This window comes from Heloderma suspectum, chromosome 4 (assembly GCF_057233095.1).
Source record: "Heloderma suspectum isolate Gila_16-S chromosome 4, 16-S_ref, whole genome shotgun sequence".
NCBI classification, from domain to species: Eukaryota; Metazoa; Chordata; class Lepidosauria; order Squamata; family Helodermatidae; genus Heloderma; species Heloderma suspectum.
The window spans coordinates 111,456,550-111,482,812 of record NC_139461.1 but is presented as its reverse complement, the minus strand read 5'-3'; the positions used below and the strand labels follow the sequence as shown (position 1 = coordinate 111,482,812).

Below are 26,263 nucleotides of genomic sequence, written 5' to 3'. Positions count from 1 at the left end.
GTAATGACAAGTGCACAATTAATGCCTCATGTAGAAAAGCCCTTAGACGTGGTTCACACAAGTCTAAGTGAACCCATACTTTTTTGCCCTATCCAGGGTTTGTCTGGCAGATGATTGACCAAAACATGGTTTGTTTTCTCAATCCCTGGGTTGTTTATATCCCTCTGCCTTCACTAGTTCCCTCTCTGTATCTCAAATGCCTTTGTGGCACAGTAGTACTGGCATGCAGAGCGGCTGGTTCTTTTAACCACTCTTGCTCACTGCCTCTGTAGCCTGGCAAAACAACCCATAGTTCTGGGTTCACACATAATGACAATCCATGGTTTAAACTACCCAGAGTTCACAATCCAACAACAAACTATGGATTCTCTTTCTGGGTTGTTTGTGGTTTACAAACCATGATTTGTCAGGGCAGCTGAGTTTGCACATGACAACCCAGAATTCAACAACCCATGGGTTAAATATATCATAAGTTAGTGTTATGTGCAAACCAGGTTTTAGGGTGCTTCCAAATGGAGGCTCCTACTACTGCCAATCAAAAGACAATGAGTCACATGATTACAGGGGGAATGTGGGTAGTGGAACCATGCTGTGGGGAAGGGGAAGGTGCCCCACATGACAGTGGAACCACACAGGGCAGCATGGTTCCCTTACCTATCCTTGCAGTGTGCTTCCCAAGTCATCTTCTTGCTGCTGCGGCTGCATATTCCAATGGCTGCTGTGGCAGGAATCAGGTCATGCTAACTGCTCCAGCCATCCCTTTGCGATGGTGACCACAGAAATCACCCACGCCAGCTAGAGCATCACCGGAAGTTCAGGATGTTCTAGGCGGCTGTCTTTATGGTTACTGGGATTTATACACGGAGCAACCAGTTTTATCCACACATAGCCCAACAGACAACATGGTAAGCCACCTTGAGCCCCTTACCTCCACTGCAAAGTGTGGGTAATATGGGTGAGTAATTTACCAATCATGGAGGGGGAACCCCCCCGCCATGCTAACCTACTGTGGTTCACTCCTGAATGCAACCCACGATGGGATAGCATTATGAACCCAGCCATTGTGCAGCTATTCCATCTTTCCCTCCGTAATGGATTTTTGGTGGTAAAAAAAACACTGAAGAAGCGGTGAGAAAACAAAGGAGGGCTATAAATGGAAGATGGCCATGTCTGGATGTTCCATAATATTCTGTGAATGATGCAAGGCGATTGCACAATGAAACTCTTGTCTGGAAGCACCCTCACTTTTTACAGGGCAACTACATGGCATGGTCATCAAATTGTTATTCCCCTGCCCTTTCCCAGTGCCCTTTCCTTTGAGAGCTTAATAAGTGAGATTTTTATTTTTTTTTAATGTTATGGAAGAGCAGTATTACCTCTGCTAAGGATTATTTTAGCACTCCTCCATCTTTTTTAAGAGGCTTGATTTTGACAAGCAAACATTTCAGGCAGTTATTCCCCAATGCCACTTCCTCACTTTGGCATAACTTTACCATGTCTTTTCCAGCTGTGCCATTTTAGCAGCATTTTTAAATGCTTTAAAAATTGTGCTAAAATGCTCTTTCACCTATATTTTAAACAAATTAAAAATATACACACAATAGCAATACTGCTTAAGTGAAAAAGTGCTTTAGTGCAAATTTAAACATTGATTGGAAAACTCTCACACTGCTAAAACTGCTGGCTTATGTGCTGTTACCTTCTCACATGACTAAGTTTTGCTTTCTAGTATGGATGGAACATTCAAAAACGTTATACTGACAGGTGTGGAAGTCAGTTACAGTTCTGTGTGTAGCTTACACTGGAAGAGTAACGAATGGGTAGCGCTGAAAGCATGCAGTCTGGAAGTCCCTTTGCACCAGCTTGATCCCCACAATCTTTTTTTTCCTTATTGCAAAGCAAGACCTTTTGAACATTGTACTTTATATAGTTCAGTTTCTAATCCAGTCTTTCCCAAGGAGTCAGGGCAAGTAAAACTAGCTAAAAATAAAACCAAAGACATACAGCATGTATTATTAACATTCAGAATTATTCAATTAAAATTAAGCCTGGTATCTGAATGCCAGTGCAAAGAGAGAGGTTTTACAGCTCTTCCAGAATGTATTCAAGTTTAATGTCTGTCAGGCTTCTAGGAGAAGGGAACTGTCCCACAATTATGGGCAACTACAGAGAATGCTTCTCTTTATACCTGTGCTCTTCTAACTTGGTCCAAAGATAGTACAAAGCGCTCTCATTTGACCTTAAAACCTTTAAGGGGGCAATCCTATGCATGTTCAGACAGAAAAAAGTCTTACATTTCCCATGCATACAGAGCCTATGTATATGCTTATACCCTGTTCACATTCTGGCAGACAAGCCGACATTGGGGGCAAGCCTGGTGCTCTCAATCCAGCTCCCCCTCCCCCATCCATATGTACATGCGTGTTCCAGCCAGGAGGGCTCCTAGTGTTACGAAGCCAAAGTGTTGCGCAGTTACCCCATCTTTTCCTCCTCAATAGATATTTTGTGGAAAGGAAAAAGAGGAAGAAAGTGATGAGAAAACACGGGAGGATTACAAATTTAAGGCGATGTCATCTGGTAGAACCATCTCCCCCCCCCCTTCCCAATACAATTCCACGGATAAAGCAGGACAACTGTACGATAAAAAACCTCGAGTGGAAGCTCCACAGTGTGCCTGGAACACTGTTGTGTGAGCAGGCCTTGTATCTCCCCCGCCATAAGCCTTTCCTGGAAGCGTTCGCCCACTCTATGGCAGATTGAACACTTTACTGCACGCACTAAAAGTGTGCGTCTGTAACCCAACCTCTCGTGAGTAGGGGGGCTAAAAGGTACTGAGGTGTGCCCAGTCCGTATGCTAAACCACCTCGAATATTCACCCTGTAATATAAAATGTATGGCGGGGAAAAAACAAGGGACAGCGCTTGGTCATGGAAGAGGCGTCCTTCCTCGCAGAGGAAGGGGAGGTTTTGTCCCACGGCAGCCCAGCGCGCCTCAGCCCAGCCCAGCCCTGCCGGCGCGCCTTTCAAAGGCTCCTTGTTGTCAAGGGAAGGCGCAACAGGGACGCCGCACTCCTTTCTCTCGCTCGCTCCCTGTAAAACAAGGACGTAACAGCGCGCCAGGCGTTGGCGCCCTCGCCTCTGGGCTGGGCTCAGGTAAAGGGGAAGAGCGTTGTCAGAGAGGAAGGAGGAAGGGAGCGGCCCTGAAGTCTCTCAGACACACACCCCAGTTTTATGAGCCTGGCAGTGGGGAGGGGAGAACTACAACAGCCCGCAGGGCGACGGCGGCTCCACGCCCAGGCTTGCTCGTTCAAAAAGGACTCCAAAAGGTGCGGCTTCGCCTTTCCTATGCCAGCAGGGAGGGGACTGGCTGATCTCCCTCTCCGCCGCCACCACTATCCCCGCAGCTTCTGTTGCCTGCTCACCTGGACACAAGCGCAGCTGCCCACCCCCAGGACCTGCCTCTCTCTCTCTTTCAAAAGATTGTTTCCCACCCTGTTCCCGGTTTGACCCCTCCCTTCTCCCCAAAAGCCCCTTCCCCTCTTTTGCACCCACCCGGCCTCTTTTATTACCGCCTTCCCCTTTCATTCTGCAGATCTGCCCCACTATCTGTATTCTTCTTTACTTCAGAGAACTTTTTTGTGGTCGTCATATTTGCTCGCTCTCTTGCTTTCCCGCCAGTAACTCCGTGAGGACTTGTGCCTTGCAAAGGCTTGTGGGTGGAGTGGGGTGAAAGAGAGCGAAAGAGAGGCAGAGGGAGCAACCTCCTCCTCTCCCCCTCCCTTCCGAAAGGCTCTCCGGTGAGAATTGATGTCTTTGTTCTGATCTGGGTCTTCCTTTCCAATCCGAGACGCGAAGCTTGAATCCACTCAGCCGCCGAGATGAGCATGAACGGCGGATCCCACCCCAGGCTCAACACCTTGGGCATGGGGAGGATGGTCAGAACCGAGTCCGGCCCGGATATGCGCTATGAAATGAATATGATGATGGGTGGCGGCGGCGGCGGCGGCGGAGGGGGAAGCAGCCATACCCATAAGATGTATTACATCCAGAAAAGCTACGGAGGGGACATCAGTTCGGAAGGATATACGTAAGTGCAACAGAGCTCTCATGTATCTTCCTTTGTGCCTGCGTATGTGTCTGCAGAAATCAGCGCAATTGCAAAATCGACACTGAATTTTTAAGGAGGAACAGGCACGCGCTTTAGATGGGCATGGACTGGAGAGCAGTTTGTTGCTGCCCCCCTCCCCTGGAATATAAGTACTGACCAAGTTCGGAGTGTGTGTACGTGAAGGAAATAGTAGATCAATCGCCTCCACAATCCCACCTCTCCCTGGTTTACAAGGAGAGAAGATAGTGTATTTGGAATATTGGAAAGATTCTTTCCTCTGGGTCCTCTCTAAAAATAAGTTCAGGACAAAGGTCAGGAACTGTAGTTTGCACAGTGGTTTTCGGCAGGCGGCTGTTTCGGCTCTAGCTCAGTTGATCTTTGTTGTTGAATTTTAGAGGGAATACTAGTGGGAGCAGGGAGGAGTAAGTTATTTAATTCATGTGCTCATCAGCATATTCTGTGGTGGCTTTTCACCAGTGGTCTTAGCCCTATTAAAAAGGCAAGATTTTATGGCGACTAGTGAATGTCCTTATCTCTTGCCTTTGGCTGCAATCTTCTTGAACTGGAGGGTTCCAGTTAAGCTTCCCTAGATTAAGACCTTTGCAACTCCTCCATACCTAATAAAAGAGGCTTCTTTTCTATCTGTGTGGGAGGGGCTGTGAGTCAATGCTCAGAAAGTCTTCAGCTTTACCCAGTTCTTTCAAGAGATATGAGCACTAAAGGAGAGTGCAAATCTTGACAACCCTCCTCGGGAAGGGACTTTTGGTTTATTGCTTTGAGGAAGAAAAATGCCTCACTGCATACATTACTTTTTTCCTGTGCAGAAGGGGCTGCCCTTTAAAAGATAATGTGCAACTATGAGCTACTTCGCACATTCCATGTTTTAGGTGTACACCTGAAAAGGCAAGGGATGAATTCCACCAACTTGTTGCAAATGCAGGAATCGTACTCAGCAGGGAACCCTCATTGGCCTCAGCTTCGTGCTGACTGTACACTCTGGACAAATCCAGACTTGCCTCTCATCATATGTGACAACCCCACACATGTGTAATTCCAGTGCATATGCATGTAGTGGGAAGGTATGTGCAGCTGTGGCTTGCCTATTATTATTATTTACATTTCTATACCACCCCATAGCCAAAGCTCTCTGGATGATTTACAAAAGTTAAAACTTTAAAATACAACATACAAAGTTTAAGAACCATTTACATAAAAGCATATGGACAATACGTGCAAACAACATATAACTAAAAACAACTTTGAACTAAAAACAGTTTTCAAAAATACAACAATAAAACAACACAGCTTAAAAACAATATATAAAAGTCAGCAAAAGGAACAATGCACATACAAATACAAGGGAGTGTCATGTGACAATCTGCATGCAGATTTTATGTCTTTTCCAACATGGACATTCGTCCTATGTAAGAAAAACATGAGCATGTGAAGTGGCCCTTTGTCTGCTTTATGTATTGTTTATTTCAGTCAGCCCCAGAACCTGTTTTCAGTCATGTGCTTCAGCTGTAGGACAGATGAAGCTATTGTGAGGAGACTACTTCTGAGAATTGCCCTTACCCAGAGTGTCCTCACACACATTTAGGACTAGGGAGAATTGAGCTTTCAGATTTCAGGGTGCCAACTTCTGGGGAGCCCGAGCTCTTCCCATTTAGAAAGTATGAACTGCTCTTTGAGCACGTTTTGTAATTCAGTGTGCAGAAGTTTCTTTCCTCCTCTGTTTTCTTTTACAAAGGCCAGCTGCTTTGCCTGCAGAGATTCAGTGGATTTTTTTAAATAGTAGAGCTGTGGTAATTTTGGGTTATAGCCAGTGTTAGTCCTACTAAGAGTAAACCCATTGAAATGAATGGGACTTAAGTTAGATACACAAGAAGAGCCATATTGGATCAGACCAAGGGTCCATCTTGTCCAGCATTCTGTTCACACAGTGGCCAAACAGGTGCCCATGAGGAACCCACAAGCAGGACAGGAGTACAACAGTACCCTTCTGCCCATGTTCCCCAGCATGTGGTGTACATAGGCATATTGCCTCTGATACTGGAAGTAGCACATAGCCACCAGGACTAGTAGCCATTGGTAGCTCTCTCTTCTATTAATTTGTCCAATCCCCTTTTAAAGCCATCCAGTGTTTTAAGCCATCCAGTGGCTACCACTAGACCTTGCGGTAGTGAATTCTTTAACTATGTGCTGTGCGAAGAAGTACTTCCTTTTATCTGTCCTGGAATCTCTGACCAATCAGCTTCATGGGATGAACCTGGGTTCCAGTATTATGAGAGAGGGAGAAAAATGTCTCCCTACCCACTTCCTTCACACCATGCATAATTTTGTACGCCTCTGTCATGTCTCCCCTTACTTTCCTTTTCTCTAATCTAAGCCATCCCGGATGTATACCCCTTTGACAGTTCAGAAGGGAGATAGTTTTCCTTCTGGCACACTCCTGAAGCTATTCCAGTAATGGTGCCTTCTTGTTGCTGATCACTGTGGGACACAGCAGATGGTGTGTCACTCTAGGAATGTAGATAAGCTACTATACGAAATCGAGCATATGTTTGTCTATCTGTGTGAGCCATAAAAATGCAAGTTCACAGTGCACCTTGCAAGGCAGCCATTTACTCTTCAAAACTTGGGCTCCGCTTTGTGTGTGGGCGTGCATCCACAGGCAGCTGGTGAAACAGCATGGCTTGTTTTTTGGCCTCCTTCTGTGTCCTGTGTTTGGAAAGCCATTCCTTTCTCATCCCCTCCCTGCCTCTCCATATCAGAACCCTGTAAGCTTAATTTCTTGGGCTCATTTCATGTTACTTTTCCCCCTGAGGGGCTGGGTGTAGGTAGTTTAGCAGGATAGCTTCACATAGGTTTAGGTTTATTGTTAAAAGTACAATGCATCAGGATTGAACTAATGCATACATCAGAATAGTTACAGTATTTTTATTAATTAGACGTTTTTCCTCTCGTATGTTAACTTTTTGAGCCTGTTCAGACCTTATAGAGGCCTTGAACACCAAAGCAAATAGAACCAGTACTTTGAGGTCTTGTAAACATGCTAGCAGAACTGTTGTCTTGACTACATACCTTCAGGATCTATTTGTTTAAGACTTTAAGTCAAAACTTTCACTCGAGATGGGACACACATCTTAATTTGCCTGAAGTTGCTCTTAATTCCCATTTTATCGATTGGGAACTGAGTTTGAAGCGGGCTTTGCTTAAACATACCCACTGAATGAGGCTAAATTGGGATAGGTACCCACATCTTCTAAATCAGCCTTCCCTAAACTGGTGCCCCCCAGATGTGTTGGAATGCAATTCCCATCATTCCCAGCCAGCAGTGGCCAATGGCCATGGGAATGATGTGAGTTGTGGTCCAACACATCTGAGGGGAACCAGGTTGGGGAAGGCTATTTTAAGTCTTAGGGCTGCCTCACGCAATTGTGCTTGTTGTTTGATGATGGTAGGGCTAAGTGGGTGAATCGCATGTGTGAATGAATAATCTCAGGTCAAACACTACTGACAGAGCTTTCATGTCATGCACCATCATCACAAACTCATTTTTTGGAATGAGTTCATGTATTTGGTATATGCATGTCTGCACCAGCTCTGGCAGTGCCATTCTAAGCACACTTAAAAGGGAGCAAGCCAGTGGTGAGCAGACCTCAGGTGTATAGGATCGACTCCAGCCTTCCCACAACACGGTGACCTTCAAATGTGTTGGGCTACAACTCCCATCACCCCAGCCCAGCCAGTGTGGCCAATGATCAGGAATGCTGAGAGTCCAAAACATCTGGCAGGCACCAAGTTGGGGAAGGCTGATCTACTTTTGTTTTTTTACTTGAGCCCTGAGATACCACAGTAACCACAGCCTGAAGCAAAAGACATGCACTTAGAATTGAAACAATTCTGAGCCCAAGCATTTTTTTTGAGTACCCGAACTGAATAGAACTCACAATCCCCCACTCCCCCAGTCCCCTCCAAGCTACTCCAAGCCTGCTTCATTTCAGCAGACTGATTTAGGGCTGGAGGTGGAGTGAGGAATCATTTTGCTGCTGTTGTTTTAAATACGTGAGTCAGAAAACCAACTGCAAATCATCGAGAGATCTTCCAGCAGTTACCAGAAGATCTGCCTGGCCCTAGAGTAAGCCTCATTGAACTCAGTAAACATGCTTGCGATTGTGTGTCTGACAGACTTCTCACGAAACCCAACTAGCTCAGTAACAAGTATCCAAAGAAAGATTGTATTCAGCAATACACTCTGATCATGAACACGTGACTCCACCGTTGTAGGATGAACAGAAATTCAGTAGGTTAAGTTTTTCCCAGCTTGCAGATGCAGTGGTGAGAGAAGTTTTTTCACCTGCTGAATTTCTGTCTGTCATGAAACTGTAAAAAACACAGGAACCCTGCAGGAATTAAAAAAAAACCCTGTCAAGCCTACATGGGATTCAGCAAATCTTGGCCTGTGCACTGCAATCAGGGCTGTGATGTTTACGTGAAAGTTGAAAAGTGCATGGCTGTATAAATATAACAGCTAAACTGCAGCAAGGACAGTCCTGGATCTCTGTTACTGCTCCTCCTTTTGTGTATCACTCTGAAGAACTGAAGATTCTATTAATTATGTGGGTGGTGTGTGTTTTTTTACAATGGACACAGCCATGCTTTTGCTGCTGTTGTGCATCCCCTCATTTGTGCAGATATGGTTTAAACAGGGGTCCCATAAAAGCCATTGATAAAATGAAGTCTAGTATGAAATGCCTTATGAGTAGATCTTCTAACCTATTTATATGTTTAGGTGTGTTTTTTTTTAATGTTTCAGTTTGTACTGGAGGTTAAGCTCAGATCTGGTTCCTATAAAATTAGTATCTTGCAGAACTTTATTGGAGGCAGTTGAGCTTATTGCCAAAATACTTTGGTGCCTAAAAACTCACAAAACAAATGCTGCCACTGTGTGTGTTGTTCCAAAAGGGTCTGGCTACTCCTTCATTGATCAGTGATTTGCAAGTTAATATTGCACAGAGTATGCAAGTTAGTCTGTTTTCCCATATTCACCAGATTAATTTATCTGAGCCCAAACTGGCTGCTGATTACACAGCAGGTTTACACCAGTTAGCTTGGCAAAAGTTATCAGTGCTTTAATAACTGCCATCTTTTCTGAAAAATGCTTTGAGGTGGACCCTAGAGTAGAGACCTTGCTTTGGTTTTTAGTGATTTAGGCTGCAGTCCTATACACATTTAACCAGGGAATTAGTCCTGATGAATTAAGTGGGCATGTATAGGATTGCACTGGTAGTTCATCCTATGAACTTGCTGAAGTAATATTAGATAAATAAAACTGGGAGCAAAGGAAGTGCATTAAGTAATGGAAGGATGTAAAAAAAGAGGCAGCAGCAATTAGAGCATCTCCAGTCCTTGCAATAACTAGTGACATTGCATCCTTCTTTCAGAGGGATATATGTAAAAAAAACCCCACCACTGTTGCATATTTACTTCTGAAAGAATTATATGCCTGCTTTCTTTATTGCTCTCTGGTACCTTTTTGTCTGCAATAATAATACCTAGCTCCTTAGAGATTAATCAGTCTTCAAGAGCAAACATTTAATCTATTGAGCAATTTTTACAAACTGCATCTAAATAGAAATATCATATAAAAATGTTGGTATATATGTTTTTAAATACAAAAGTTGCAGCACTTTCATCTGAGTTTCGGCACAGTCACCTTTGGGGTTGGGTCCTGGTCCTATTGAGGCTTATTCTGTCACCCTTTGTTCATTTTATTAACTAGTACTTTACTCAGATAGCGATGCCAGCCTCTCCCCACCCGAAGGGTTGAGCAAGCTGGCTCCTTAATGTTCCCAGCTTCTATAATCCTTGGAATTGAGAAAGAGGTGGGTTTCTGTGGCACTTCAGTTCTCTGACTGCTCTCAATTGCTAGTCTGCTTCTGCCATTTTTTTTTTTACAACAGTTTTAGCACTTGTAAGTCATCACTGGTGCCAACACCTTTTGGAATTGTTCATACTGTGGAGCACAATAGTTATAACCACTGCCAATGGATTCAAGACAAAACTAATGGTCTTTGTATTCAACGCATGTTCTACTGCTGGTGGCATTAGCTCCTGTAACAGAGTTATTGCCACCTGTGGACACAAAGAATGTGCAAGTATTTACATGATCAAGAAGAAGAAAAAAATACCATCAATGCTATATACCTGTACTGTGTTATTTGGATGTGTGTGTGGGACCTGCACATTGATTTCTTTAGACTTTAGCCAGTTTGACATACAGTCTACAACAGATCAAAATTATTATTGCCATAGTGCTAATGAGGTTCTGAAGGATAGTGGCTTGCATTTTAACTGGGGCTTTCCACCTTACCATGCACATGCTTAGTCACAACATTACCACTGTTTGATAACATTTTTCCCTGTAATAGTTCCTTTTCTGCATTTAATTTCGAGCTGCACAATTCCTGCCTCTATATTAATTACCACACAGAAGCTTAAAATCTGCTGCAGTAAATGTTCTTACCAAGCAACTTGCACAGACAAGTAGGAAGAATAGGCTGTACAGTCATGCAAGACCAGAATTGTAGCTTCATTTTTAAATGAGGATTTTCCTTTTTCTCTGCCCCCAAAGCCTTCGCCTCAGTTTTCAGAGCCCTGCCCTGTGTGAGTAAATGAACCAGGTCCCTTCTTTGCTAATAAAGGAGGACTGCCTCCCGATCACAAAATCCAAATTGTGAGCAAGGAGTGTCCTGTATAAGCCATGACTAATGAAAAGATCACACAATAAAAACAAAGAGTGCAACCTGCTTGCCAAGTGTGCTTCAGATGTACAGAGCTAATTATTGCAGGTGGGTTAGCACAAGGGGGGGCGGGGTGAAATATCCCAGCTAGAATCAGTGAGTGCTATAACAGAGTGAATAATAAGAAATGAGAAGAGGTTTCAGCCTTTCATTTAAAAATGGGCGAGGCCTCTTTGCCACAAACTCTGGGGGAGCTCCCAGATTAAGGGTGTTCCAAGAGTCTGGCATGCTGATTCAGCATGTCTGATACCTGCATACTGTGCCAATATCTGTACTGCCAACATGACACGGAACAAAAAAAACAAAACCAATGCAGTATAGCGGGTAGATCGGGGTGAGGAACATGTCCTCCAGATGTTGTTGGACTGCAGTACCCATCAGCCCAAGCCAGCACTCCCAGTGGTAAGGGATGCTGGGAGCTGCAGTCCAATGACATTGTTGGGCAAAGAAGACCTGTGTTCAAATCCCCATTCGGGATCAACATAGATGTTAGTCTACTGATCTTTTAACCACAATTAAGTGATCAGAAGCGGGCTTTGGTCTTGTTCACTTCCTCTCTCCTCTTCCTCTTCTGCAGCATGTATTTTTTCCTCCCTTCCATTGTTGACCTTTAATATTGGTTCAGTATTACTTCTGGACCAGTGCTAACTGTGGTTAACAGTAACCAAGCTCTATCTTGACCAGGATTTTCAAGCCGACTTTAAACCTGGTTTCAAGTCCTGCTTGAGATGGTTAATATTAAACATGGTTAGATATAGTGCTGACCTATAGTTAACGACAGCAAAGGAAGGGAGGGGGAATTCTACTGGAGAGTGATGGTAAGAGGAATGGGCAGGGAGTACACAAGCATGAAGCTTGCTCTCAAACTCTTAGTCATGGTTGAGAGATCTGTTGTACAGGGCCTCAGCCATGAAAGTCACAAGGTGGCCTTAGGAAAGTCACTGTCTGCCAGCCTAACTTAATAGAAACCACTCCTTCTATGCGGTCTTGAGTTTTTTCGAGGAAGGATAGAATGTTTCTTGTGGTTCTTCTCTTTCTGCCTCTTCTGGTTTACAATGCAAAATCAACAGTGGGGGATGGTGCCATTGGATAAGGATTAACGTTTTGTTTTAAGGTTGTGTTTCTCCAAGGCCAGGAGCCGGCACTACTTTTTGTAACCTCAGGCTCTTGTTAGTATCTGGATAATTCCAGCTTGCATTTAAAAAAGAAAGTAAAGTTCTAGTCCTTATGATTACAGGGACACATTTGTTTCTGTCATGGCAACTTGCCCAGGATGATAATCATGCTGTCATAGGAAAAAGTAAAATAGAACTCCAGAATCAAGATCTCAGTGGAATTTTTTGGCTACCAAAATTTACTGTTTAATTGCCCTCTACACACTATCACCACATACTTTGCTTCATCTCCATGTAAATTCCTAGTTATCAACATTTATGATGATCCAAACAGCCTCCAATCTAGCCAAATGTAAAATGGGCTAATCAGTGTATTTTCAGAATTGTTTCGTAAGACTTTGAGGTCCTCCTTATTTGTGCTATTTAACATTTTTAAAGTTTAAGAGAAAAAGAAATCAATGGGAGCTTTAAGCAATAGCAACATACTGAACAAACAAGTACTTCAAAATAGTAATCACTATTGACGTAGATCTATGTTTGGTTTTTACTTCTGTGCTGTGTATCTGTGCAACAATAAGTACATGTAGAAATACATATTGGGGCTAAATATTTGGTGGAGGAGCATCCAATCTGGGGACCATCACAGAGGAGGTATGTATACTTAAGGTTGCAATCCTATACACATTTACCAAGGAATAAGTTCCATTGAATTCAGTGCGGCTTACTTCTGAGTAGATATGAATAAGATTGCGTTGAAAGTCACTTACGCAGCAATCCTATATATGCTTTCCTGGGTAAATCCCATTGAATTCAATGGGAACTACTTCTGAGTAGAAATGAACAGGATTGCACTGTTAAGGATTTAAAATGTATAACCATGTGATGGCTTGTGGCTGTATGAGCAATTGATTATTGTCACACTTTGCCAAGAGAAGCATATCCACCACTGGATATTTTGAAGATGTGGCTTGAGAAGCAGGGGTCATGGGTAATTTAGACATAGCAACCCATGCCCCAGTGCACTCTTAGAGGAATATAGGAAACTTGTCTGAGGTAGGAAATGGTTGGTTGAAATCAAGTTAGAAAAGAAAGTTTTCCTCTAGCATCAAGGACTTGGTTCAAAGAATGTGTGTGACACAGATAGGAGACTTTAGAGCAGCCTCCCGCAACTTTGTGCTGTCCAGATGTTTGGGGCTAGAACTTGTGCCATCCCTGACCATTGGCTATGATGGTTGGGGCAGATGGGAAATGTTGCCCAAAACATTTGGAACATGCAACGTTGGGTAAAGCTGCCTTAGAACCTAGCTGTGGTTCATTGCAGAGTGGCATCAAAGGCCTCCTATACTCTTGAGAGAGTGAGGAGTCCTTTTCTAGATGACCCCTAGTGTTCTCTTCAGCCCTTTCTGTTGGTTATAGAATTAAATATTTTAGACACTGAATGTCTCCTGAGATGTTCTCAGATCCTCACTCATCTCTCAGTTTACACTCCCCCCATGACAAAGGTAATAAGTTGGTTAGGCATCCTGTAGAGAAAAATTAGTGCATATAATAAATAATAGCATCGCACATGCCCAATCATTTTTTTCCTATACCTTCCTTTCCAGAGTATCTATTAGGCTGCATATTTTTGTAAGGGTTACAGTGTGTAATTAATGTCACAAGTTATTGTTGCCTGTACAGTCTCAAAGTCCCATTTGAGGGACGCATCAGTGATTGTACGGTATTCTTCAGGTTTAAACCATGGAACACAGTATTTCTTCTTGTATTTAGGTTCTTTTTTCCTCTGTGCCTTTCAGGGTAATCCCTGTTTATTCAAACAGGTTTGTTGTAGGTGAAAATGGAAAAGATTCTTCTTTTTCTCACGTTAGATAATTTCTTAATGATTTAAATTGGACAAGGTTTTGTAAACATTATGTGTTACGTATACATGCTCATGCATGCATAGATGCATACACACATCTGCATGTGTGTATTCTCTGAAGCAACTCTTAAAACTCCTTTTGTATGATTCTTAAAACAGACTTGAGGTTTTAGTTGCTTGTAGTGTACCACCTGAGTAATACTGCCCCAAGGATTCTTTCTTGGGTGGTGTAGAGTTGTCTGTCCACCCCACCCATATCCAGAGAAGGGTGTGCATCTGGGTAGGGCTCATATTTGCTGCCGCTAAGAATTTGCACACTAAAATAATAATAATTAGGGCCAGCTTGTGATCAGTCTTTGTGTGAAAGACTAAAGAAGGGAGGAGCCGTGTTCCCATGTACCTCAAACACAGATAGGCTCCAGCTGTTTCAGGTGAAGCAGCTGTATTGCATCCGTGCAAATGCTTGTGTGTGCATGCGTGTGCACACCCACATGGCTCTGGCTTGTCTGTGTATATTGGGTGACCCCTGAACGGTCAACCCTACATATGTAGATTTGATCAAGACTGCACTTCATTGGGGCTGGGCATATTTGTGGAAGGTACCGCATACACAATGCCCAAAGCACATGGCAGAGCCAGGGCCAGGTTGGGGCATGTACAGTTAAAGTAAATGGGGGGAAAGGGTGTCGGTGTTCTTCTTTTTGTGATGCTCTTTCTGTGTGGCACTCTGGATGCCCAAAGAAGGACTTTCAGCAGGGGAAATGAAAAATCACGCAAATGTTTATTTCTGAAAATATGCAAAAGTTGTTGATTTACACACAAAAGTGAACATCTTGTGATTATAAGGCATCAATTGCAAAGTGCATGCTGGGAGAACTCTTTTCACAGTGCAGGAGAATTTGCTTTCAGTACGATGTAAGAAAGGCTGAACGCAAAATGAACAAGAAGCTGTCTTTGCGGTCTTATTGGAATGCTGGACCAGTATCCGTTGACCAATATCTTTGGTCCTACCTGGAATGTTCTTGTTCTGACCTAGAAAGAACACATTTTCCTCAACATCCACTGCAACCAGTTTACTCGCAAAGCCTTCTGTCTCTACTTGATGTAGAAATCACAAGTATTAACGTCACTTTGAGGCTAGCAGTGGCATCAGGGTGCATTATGGATATTGGTAGGGTTTCTCTTTACATTAGAGAAATAGGTGGCTACTTGCACTTTTCTGCTGACTTCATTACTGGTCCACTTCTCTGCTGTCCCGCTCCAAGACCATCATCTAAAGTGGGAGAAAGGGCATAACAAGCATCTAGATTTGTAAAGACATCTGCAGGAGCTCCGAAGAGATGAAGTCACAGAAGTGACATATTTTCCTTAGCTCTTCAGTATTTGAGGTAACAGACATCCCATCCAGCTATGCAGCTACAAACCCTAGTTGTGGCTGATTGATAATGCATACTAAAATTTTGCCTATACACCCTTTCGCTACCATAGGTAGGACATTTTCTGTAGCTGTCTACATTTGCTGTATAATCTATGCTGGCTGGCTCTGGAAACTGTCATGGGAGAACTCCTGCAGAATCTTAGTCAAAGGTTGTGTTCAGACATATGCTAAACTAAGGTTTATTGTTACAGGAACTGGCCACAGCAAGCCTCAGGCTTGCATGCAGAGTGACCATGAGGAGGAGATAGGAAGCTTTCACTTCCATTTTTAATTTATCACAGTTTAGGGTTTGGATGAAATGCTAAACTGTAGTTAAGCTTAACTATGGTTTGTTGAAACAAGCCAACAACATAACCCAGAGTTTGAAGTTGGCTTGTTTCACTAAATCACTGTTAAGACTAATGATTGTTTGTATGGGTTTGGACAGAACAACAAGTTGTTGTTAATCAAAAGCCAAAGTGAAAGATTCTGAAGCGAAAGATTCTGATCTTGCAACTGTGCTAGAGGAGGAGAGTGAGAGGAGAGCGTGTGAGCCTGAGGTTCCTTTGCATAATAATAAAGCATAGTTCATGGGCCTGATTTGGCTGTAATGTTAAACTGATTCTCACATGATTTTTTGATGTGGTGGCTTTACCCTGTGAATTCTGTATGGTGTTTAATTTCATTTGAATTCACCCTTGTGTGATGAAAACTGGAATTTACCACATGAAGGGAAACCCACTGAAAACTAGGGTTACATCTGATGTGGTAAGTACTAGAGCTCCACCGGTGAAGGCACATCCAACTGAAATAGTTCACTATGCAAAACTGATGTGGTGAAGTTATGCTTTTGGAAACGGAATCACATCAAAAAGTATGGTAAGAATTACGCATTATTGAACATGATTCCAAATTCAAGGCTGATTTATTCATGCTTGTGTGTATCAGTTGATAACAACTCTATGATTTTCAGCTGAAAGGGGGAATTGCCTCACTGAAAAATACTGTGTTTAAAAATGTGCGATATTTCGCAGAAGAGGAACACCAAACAAATCAGAAACCCAGTAGATATCATGCCTCAGAAGCTTTTGATTTTTTAAAGGCTCTTTCTTTGCCTGGCACCAAAATAACATTGAAATAGGTGCCAGGTGAGCCTCCCTGGGGAGGGCATTCCACACCTGAGGTGCCACTACCAAAAAGGTCCTTTCACTCATAGGTGATGGAGGTGAACTTGTTACTTTGCTCACCCACCTACTCACCTCTTCCTCCGCATTTGTTGTTTGACTCTTCTTTTCCTACTGCCTTTCTTGGCTAGATCATACACAGAACTTACCTGAGGCTCAGAGGTGGAACTTGTGTAAGAAGATGGCTGCTTGCCTGTTCTAAAATATGACAGAAAAATTAATAAATATTTAATTAAAAGGCATATTGTGTTTGCGTTCCTGTGAGATGATGTGCTGTTGATCTCTGTATAAAATAAGGGATAATATTTATTCATGAAAGTATTTTTTTTTCCTACAAAAGCTCTAGTCAAGCTATGTTCACAGGAGAGAACTGGGCCTTTATAACTTCCCAGTACAATAATTCAGTACAAGTGAATGTGATGCGTAGTAGGCTGGATTCAATTTGGAAGTTAGTCACTGTCTTGAAATTATTTTGCTCAGGTATCTGTTTCAGTGGTAGGCATTTCCATTTGGGAAATGCCTGAGCTTGTTTGGGAGCTCTGATCCCACCAGTGAGGTGTGGTTCCTAGTTTGTAGCACCTCACCCTTAGTCAACTAGTGCTGGCTTGCACTGGTGGCTAAATCCCAGCAAGACCAAATGCTGGTAAAACAGTCTAGCACACAGGTCTTCTTTGTGTATAAGATATACATCTTGGGAAAAAGCCAAAGTTAGTTGTTCCTACACCACCATATTGTTATTTTTCAACTATTGCCTGATGATTTTCTGAAGGCACAATCCTTTGCATGTTTAGACAGAGAAAAGGCCTACAACTCCCAGCATTCCCCAGCCACCATGGCTGGCTGGGGAATGCTGGGAGTTGTAGGCCTTTTCTCTGTCTAAACATGCATAGGATTGCGCCCTAAATAGACTTGATTAACCAAGCCGTTTCCATTAGAAGCATGATTTCCAGAGCAAGATTTCAGGTTTCATAACAGAGTAAGCTTCCAGCAAACAATATAGAATTCCAAAGTATGGCACTCTTGAGATGTTATCACAATGGAGTCATTGTCACTTTGCTGCTGCTAAGTTGTCTTTTCTTCTTAAAGTCAGAGGATAATGTTATTGTAAAAACAGGAGTCCAGAGCAAATGTACTTTACTGTGAATTAGGAAGATTTGGATCTAACAACCTTTCATCCAAGGAGCTCGAGTACATGGTGTCATCTCCCCCCCCCCCCGATTTTGTCCTCACAACAACCCTATGAGTTAGGTTAGGCCGAGAGATAGTGACTGGCTCAAGATCTCCCAGTATAGGTTTCATGGCTAAGCAGGGATTTGAACCTGGATCTACCCAATCCTAGTCCCACGCTGAGATTAATCTCAGGTGCAAACTTCCTGGAATAGTACCATTTATGACTGCAAGTATGGTTGCATGTCTGAGTGCGCCACCTTGCGCACAAAACTAGGGCATGAGGGAAGCAGGCTAGATTAAAATTAAAGTGAAATAGAAAGGGTTCTAAATGGGACAATCCCAGGAACTCTGTGCCACATACTTTATACCAATCCATAAATTGCCCTTAAGAGTGAATTCAGATGAGCATTTTATAGCCTATCCCTTTGGAGCTTCCATCACATCATGATTCACAGAACAGATAGTGTTTTGATCTCCTGATAGGACTAATCTGACTGGAAAGAAAGATCCTCATAAGGGGATTATCCCCGCATGACTGGGTTGTTGGCTGCTAACTTCAGTCTACTCTGAGTCCCATCCCCATGGACCTGTGAAATTCCCTAACTGGCTGTAAATATCCCACTCAAGGAAGATATCTGTGGTTCCAGTTCACATAATTGGTTTACTTGGTAAAACTGACATGGGTATAACTTTTGTACAAACGAATAAGATCTGTGTGGGCTCTCCACCCCCCTTATTACAAAACCTTGTAGTATGCAATCAGAACCTTGGGCTCTGTTGCATAAAAGATGGTTAGAAATTACGTTCACCAAGATATCACATAACTGAATTTGGAATAGTATCTGGTTTTGTAAGATAATTGAGAAAACATGGTCCCATTTTCTTTGGTCAGATCTCCAGGTCAGTTTCATAGTGAATATAAGGCAGGGGTGGCAGACTTCAGGTTTCTGGGACCTACTTGGTTTCTTACTACAACTTCACATTCCACTGACCCAGCTGTCACGTGCAAAATTGTACCTCAAGGCAGTAGAATTAAGGAAGAGGGTGCATCTGAGAATATAGATTAGCCAAGAATTTCTTTTCAGTATCAGAACTATGTTTGCAGTTCTTTCACACACAAAATCCACTCCTGTTTTCCCCCACCCAAGCGTCTTCCTTTCAGCAACCTAATTTTGGGGGGAGGGGAGGGGGAGGAAGGCTTTTTGTTGTTCCTGTTAAAACAACTGAGAGTCAAAAACCTTGCAGACCTATTATGAATCTCCCAGAGATCTACAAATAGACCTGATCTATCTATCTTCTGCCCACCTCTGTCCACAGGCTTCAGATTTGGTAGGGCCTTGAATAGAAGGTTGGACAGCAACAAAAGCATTGTCGTTGTTGTGGTACACATGATGGTAGTGTAACATAGGTAAACTTCCCCTAAATTTAGTCACATGGGAGGTGGGATAACAGGGAGGGAAGGAATTGCTAAGAGCAAGAAGGGATGAGTGTAAACAAATAGAGAGATTCCACCCTTAAGGCAGCCTAAAAATAATCTAAATCAATAAAAAGAAAATACAGTTGTATGTACTTTGGCTTAATTTGAAATGGGAGTTAGGGGGTTCAGCCAAAGGCTTCACAGAGAAGGTGGGTTTTGAGGAGGGAGTTGAAGGAAGACAGCTGGCATATTGACGTTCTGGGAGGAAGTTCCAGAACGAGGGGCAAGAAGGTTCAGAGAGGGCTTTCTTTGTGGCCGCTCCCAGCCTCTAGAACTCCCTGCTGAGGGAAGCTAGGTTTGCCCCTAGGCCGGCAGCCAGAGACATTTTTATTCAGGCAGGCCTTTGATGTACGATCTGGTTTGTTGCTGGTTTTAATTGGCTGGGTGCTGATTATTTCTTGTATTGTTGTGTTTTGGAGTTATTTGTTTTTATGTTGTGTTTGAATTGAGGTTTTCTTTTTAATCAGGATTTTATTGCTAGCTGCCTTGAGTGCCATTTTTTGGCAGAAGGGCAGGATATAAAATACATAAATAGATACCAAGGGAGAATGGACTGAGCATTTCTACACCTGAGTACTTTGGTTGTGCTGATGCTTCCTGTGTGTTTCCCCAGTTAATATTTGTTTACTGTTAGCTGCATTCTCTTTCGTATCTCATAAACCCTTGTGTTTGATCCCTTGGTGGAAACCACATAACAGGCCAGTGTTTTCAACTTAAGGCATGTTCCCACAGTGGGTTTTTTATGAGGCTGCAGACTCAGCATTATAACTCTGCTGTGAGTCAAAAAAAAAAAAAAAAAAGGAAGGGCAGGCATATCATGTGGATCTCTGTGAAGCCACCGCACAGATTACAAAACTTCAATTTGAATAAGGTGTGCTGCTGTCCTCTGGAAATTGCATTTGAAATTCATGAGTAATTACAGCTGTGTGACTGATGCTCTCTTTTTTCTCTCTCTCCTCCCTACACCTTCTCCTTCAGTCAAAATGGAACCTGTACAATGTCCAGGCGTCAGAACACCATTCAGGAACTTTTGCAGAATTGTTCAGATTCCCTCATGCGTGCCGAACTCATAGTGCAGCCCGTAAGTCTTGTGCCTTTTCTGAGCCTAACCAAATGCTAATGGGAGGAGATTGCTGTGGCTTCAGTGCTTTGAAGAAGCAAACAAGGGTGCAGACCTCCAAAAGGTGCTGTGCAACAGTTGATTAGCAAGAAGCTAAGGAAGGACTGCAGTTCTGTTGTAAAGGACCTGCTTTGCATGCAGAAGGCCCTGGGTTCACATCTCCAATGAAGTATCAGGTACCAGGTGAATGGGAAGCTCCTTCTCTGCCTGAGACCCTGGAGAGCCACTGCCCGTCACAGTAGAAAATACTATGCTGGATGGACCAATAGTCAGTGGAGGCTGGTGGCTCTGATTTCGGTGGGGCTGTGAATCTATTCTGGGTTGCAGGCAGAACTCTACAGGAACTATCCAAGGTGCTGAATCTGTTGGGGGGGTTATGGTTCAGCACCTTGGAGAGCTCCTTTAGAGTTCTGGCTGGTTCTGACTGCAACCCAGAATGGATTCACAGCCCCAACGAAATCAGAGCCACCAGCCTCCACTGCAAGTAGCCAATCTGGGATATGCCAGCTTGCTCATTTTTTGGTATCCGTTTAAGATATAATACTTGCATAGGGTTAAATTAGTGATCTTCTTCCTCTCAGGGGAGGGCCGCTTGCATTTTAGCTTACAACTCCCATCAGCCTTAGCAAGCATAGCTAATGGTGAGGCATCATAGGAGCTGTAGGCTAAAATGTCTGCAGGGCCACACGTGGGGGGACTGTCAAGGGAAAAAATGAAGAAATAAACAGATTGCTTGTAGGCTGCCAAATATAACCCAGTCTTGTGGGCTGGTCACCTCCCACTCTTGCTAGCCTTGCCATTGTTGCTTCTTCTTCCCTTCACTTGCATGCTGCCAGTTGCCTCGTGGGGCCGTCCTTGGTGCCTTCTAGCAAGAGAAGCATGTGGATTTGCCTTACATTGGGTCAAACCATTGGCCCATCTGGTCCAGTCTTGTCTGTTTTGTTGGGAAATGTCTTTCCAAGAAGGGAATCATTTCCGACCCTGCAAGCCAAGCTGCTGTTCAGTGGATGCACCAAGGATTAAACCTGGGGCCTTTGACATACAAACCATATGCTCTATCAGTGGTATGGATTTCTGGACATGGCTACATATGGCCTCCTGAGTGAGGCTTTCTTTAATATGAAGCCTCGCTATGAAAACTGCAATGCATTTCTCATTCTCTCCTTTCTAGCTCAAATCATTACTAGGCCCTTAAGACTGACAAAGAGTGTTGTCCCATGATACAGCCATCCTGGGGGAGCTACTTTGAACTGACCGCACATAGCAGATACTCTATGTGGCAAGCTGATTTTTTGTACACCAAGTATATGTGGATCACATGGACTGTGACTGTGATTGTGTACAGCAAGTATACATGGATCCCTATTGCCTAGTTTGTCTTCATACACCACAAGAAGATGCCACCATGAATATTTGGTGCCCATGTGAATTGAGACAAAAGTTTGTGAAACAACCCTAAAACAGATCAGTTTGACAGTGCTAAGGTGTTGTTGTAGCTTTTTTTTTTTGCTTTACAAATATATCACCTGTTATAAGAATATAAAAACACACCTGTTAGATCAGACTGAAGTCCCATCTAGTCCAGCTTTCTGTTCCCAACAGTGGCCAACCAGCTGCCCAGGCGAAACCCACAAGTAGGACATAAGTGCAATAACACCTTCCCACTTGTATTCCTCAATAACTGGTATTCACAGCTGGCATATTGCCTCTGATACTGGAAGTCACATATAACCATAATGACTAGTAGCCATTGGTAGCCTTCATCTGAATTGATTTTCTTGGGATTCCTTTGCATCTTTAATTTCTAGGTATACTAGAAAGAAGGGCAGAAATGTACATGGAAATAAAGGGCGAAATCCCCCAGGATTTTGTGCAGACCCATTCATTTCAATAGGGCATCCATAGGATAACTTCCCAGGAGTTTGGACCCAATAGCTTCTTCCTTAGAATATATGTCTGTCTTCTGTTTCTGTACTGGGTACACTTTAGGCACAATAATAACAACAAGAACTATTAGCATACTGATATATCTGTGTGTGTATGTACATATATGTACATTTTAATTTTTGTGAACCGCCCAGAGAGCTTCGGCTGTTGGGCAGTATAGAAATGAAATGAATAAATAAATAAATATGCACGCGTGTGTGTGTATATCCGTGAGTGTGTGTGTAATTCATGGCTTCAGTGCATTACTTAACAGAAAGCTTACAGTGTTTTAAAACATGGAGTCTAGAATATCTTACCTGAGTTTATGTGTACATTGTCTGTTGTACCTTGATCAATAGGGAAATGGAGAAATTTATGTTCAAATGTCAAGCCTTTTGCCAAATAACATCACATGTATAATTATTATTTTGTGTTTTGAACCAAATTTAGTGGCGTGTGCTTTCTTTCCTCCTCCTCAGGAACTGAAGTATGGGGATGGTATCCAGATTAGCAGGAACCGGGAGCTGGAGGAATGCTTTGGTCAGGCAAATGAATATATGGACATCCTCGATGGGTTGATCAGAGAGATGAGGCAAATGGGGCAGCCATGTGACCTGTATCAGAAAAGGTATCACCATTCTGTTTGTATCCTGACCTTCTTCTGAAGAGCTCTAGGTAGTATATTGGGATATCTATATAATCTGTCATCCAGGCTCTGTCTAGGCTAGCCTAGGCCTGATATTGAAACAAAGAGTAGATACCCATGAATGATACGAGGAATTCTGTGCTCTCATGGAGTCAAGTGGTCTTCCAGTTAGGCCTGCCAAGCTAGCAAAGGGCACATCGTTCAAATCACATGTGTGCTAGTGTCAGTACTTTGGTAAGATAATGATGCAAATTCCGTAGGAGTGTTACACATCTGATGAGGTGTGCTATGATTTCAGTCTTCAGTCTCGATATTAGGATTTTCCCCTTTTTTTATTGTTTAAGCCAGGAAAGTGCATTCAGTGTACTTATGTGGCAACGTCCTAGAAATGACAGTGGACAATCTTTGTGGATCAGGCATTTCGTTCATTTTCCATGTATTCAATAGTATGCTATCACTGGATGCTACAGAATATGTTTACAGTAGTGGGAAATAAAGGTTTACTCTATTCCCTATTTTTCATTGCAAGCGTCTGGCCAGCTAAAGCCAGTTCCAGTTCCAGAAACTGAAATCATATTCACCCCTGCGCGCGTGCGTGCACACACACGCACACACACACACACTCCTTCCCTCCATCTGTTTTGGCTTATAACCGCTTGATATTTGTATCCTTCATTAGTATATTTCTTTTCAGATTACTTCAGCTTCAAGAGCAGATGCGTGCCCTGTACAAAGCCATCAGTGTGCCCCGTGTCCGTAGGGGTAGCTCTAAGGGTTTTACATCTCAGAGTGGTTCGGGATGGGACGAATGCACCAGACGTATCACCAGTGATAGTCTGAACTGGATGAGGCAGCAGAAGGTAAACTGTGAACATCCAAATATGTTGTCAAAACCCTAGGATGGTATTATGTACTTATATCACGTCATTTTCATTAGGGGCTTTTTTTGCGGGGGTGGGGGGAGGAATTAAAATGCATTGATCTCCCCTCCTCCACCATACTAGCTAGTTCCTCTGCTGTCACTTTGGGCAGGGGGCTCTCCAGCCTCAAAATAGTATAGCATCTGGAGTAGGGGGAAGCAAAAGATCAGTACATCAGGCACCTTTCTCTGGACCTGTGTTGTTTTAGAACCTTTTGAATGCACCTATTGCAAGCTTGAAATATTACTCTAAATAACTGAGTGAGACTAACTGTATACTCACAACACATTACTCCTGAGATTTTATTTTTCATAGGCACAAAGAAAGGGGGGCAGAAAAGAGAAGGAAATTCAGGCAGTAACCAAAGAAAAAACAAAGATGTATGGTTGGATCTAAGTAGATACTATCAGTATTCTTGATATGTGTTTCAAATCAATTGCTTCACTTGGTATCCATGCATATTTCACATTTCATTGCATTTTTTTACTGATGTAATATACATGTTGCTTACACATGGGTGTTGTACGTCTCAATCATCTACTCTATAGGGCGTCTCGTTATTGCGCTCTTACTGGCTTTCTTTCTTAGTTTTGTTTCTGAGATCATCAGATAGGAAACTCTTTCCCAGTCCAAACAAGCTTACATTAAAGGATGGTTTTGTGTAACCAGCTTTCACAGAGAGCAATTATTTTTTAATTCTGTGGTTATTTGTTATTATAAAGGTGCCCCATGAGGAAAAAAGACAGTTTCAGCTGCATGGAAAGCACTGTAACATTCAGTAACTTTCATGTGATTGTATATCTGGGCCAAACTGCATAAGACACTATGACTTGCAATCATGTCAGTTAAAAACAAAATTAGGCATGGGGCCCCTGACTTTCAGTGGGATCATAGTGTGTGGGAAGGGGAGATTTAAACATTTCCTCCCCCATTGGAATCCTGATTAAATCTCGCACCCTCCCCCACACCTGCTATTAGCCCCATGAGGTTGGCACCAATGGAGGCTCCCCTCTTGGCGCTAATAGCAGGTGCAAGGAGTGATTTTTGTCAGGACCTTGGCAGGGGAGGAAAAGGTGAACCTCCCCTTCCTATGCTTGTGGTTCCAGTGAAAATCAGGGGTCCCTCCCCTAACTGCTATTTTTTTTTTAACTGACATGATTGCAAATGATGCATTTAGTGTCACTTCTCATTTTTCTCACATAAGGTCACACTGAATTACTCGAATATTTGCCATTTCCCTGTAAAAATGTGATTGTGTAAGCTCACTATAAGGCCTCTGAACTGCAGGGCATAAGGGAACATACAGATGATGTAGCATTTATCCCATAGTCTAGTGAACATGCACCTATAAATGAGGTTGTGGATGCAGTCATAGAAGAGCTGATCAATCCCCTAGCAATCTTCCTTACATCCTTAGGGAACCTTCAGAACAGTGACAATAAAGCAAGGAAACACATCCTGCAAACCTCTGTCCGCTTAACTGAGTCTCAATGCAGTTCTTTCTTTTGGTTAAATGTACTCAGGATTGGGCTGATAACAATAAAAGCAGTTCAGCAGTAGAATGCGATATGTGAATAGGTTGTACAACCACCTCTTCCCAGCTTCCTAACAGATTTTCTAGAAAAGTTGGAAAGAATGCTTTAGATGCAGAATTTCAAACCTCACAGCAAAAGGGTCAGACTAAAATGAGCTCTCCGATTTAGTGATTTTGTGTGTGTGGTGTGGTTTTTGTGGAGCAGCTCCCCTGGAGTGGCGGTTCCGGCAGGAGTGTAATTTCACCGGCTGTTCTGTAAGGGAGCCTGCGCTCCAGCTATAGCAGTCTAGGAACCCTTGTAGCTTTTCAGCTGGGCCAGCGCAAGCGGAACGCATGCTGTCCCAGGAAAGCCCTGCCACCTGCATGAGGAAGGGGAGAGGACAATGACAGGGAAACCACAGTACAACTTTATCTGTGTTGGCGCAACAGGGGAAATGGAGAGCCCTTTTAAGGCCCCTTACCTGGTGTGTGGTAAGCTAGCCATAAATAGGTCTCCTTTCTCAGTGGCCTTCAATCTCCTTATCTTATCTTGACCTTCTCTGGCGTTATATTCTGTCTGCAAAGCCCAAGTTACAGTGTGCCAAGACAATGTTTTCTCTCATAATCTCTCCTGGTAGCTTCCGCTCCCTTGACAGTATTTTGTTTTGCTTCCCTGTCAGGTTTGTAGATCGGGGGAATCATGGGCTGCACACCTGGGTTTGGTTTCCCTGGTGGGACTGAGAGCTGGCATTGGGCCACCTTTCATTTACACACACTGATAAATATTCCACCTTGCTGCTGCTTTGACTCACAGCAAGCTGAAAGGAGGGAGAACTAAAGTCCTGTTGTAACTTTTAGATGGCCGACAGCCTCAAATGGCGTCGCTTGTTGGAGCAGTTCCAGCTTCGCCTAGGCACAGGTGTGGCTCAGGGTAGTGTTTCTTGTACCATTATTGCTGTGATGAGTCATAAAGATTTTTTTTTAAAGCTCATACCTGATTT

The 26,263-nt window shown here is 43.1% G+C and overlaps 1 protein-coding gene across 2 annotated transcripts in view; it reads left to right on the top strand.

The window, feature by feature from the left end:
• The first annotated feature begins 3,154 nt into the window (after positions 1-3,154).
• The window catches only part of DSP (desmoplakin), a 58,891-nt gene continuing 35,782 nt past the window's right edge, over positions 3,155-26,263 (top strand). Inside the window, exons 1-4 of one of the 2 annotated variants that reach the window (XM_084850365.1) lie at positions 3,155-4,086; positions 20,116-20,218; positions 22,663-22,811; positions 23,524-23,689. In XM_084850365.1, the coding sequence (XP_084706491.1) occupies positions 3,878-4,086; positions 20,116-20,218; positions 22,663-22,811; positions 23,524-23,689 (627 nt within the window). In that variant the 5' untranslated portion in view covers positions 3,155-3,877. The remainder of the gene's footprint in view (positions 4,087-20,115; positions 20,219-22,662; positions 22,812-23,523; positions 23,690-26,263) is intronic. The other variant, XM_084850366.1, reaches the window with a different exon arrangement.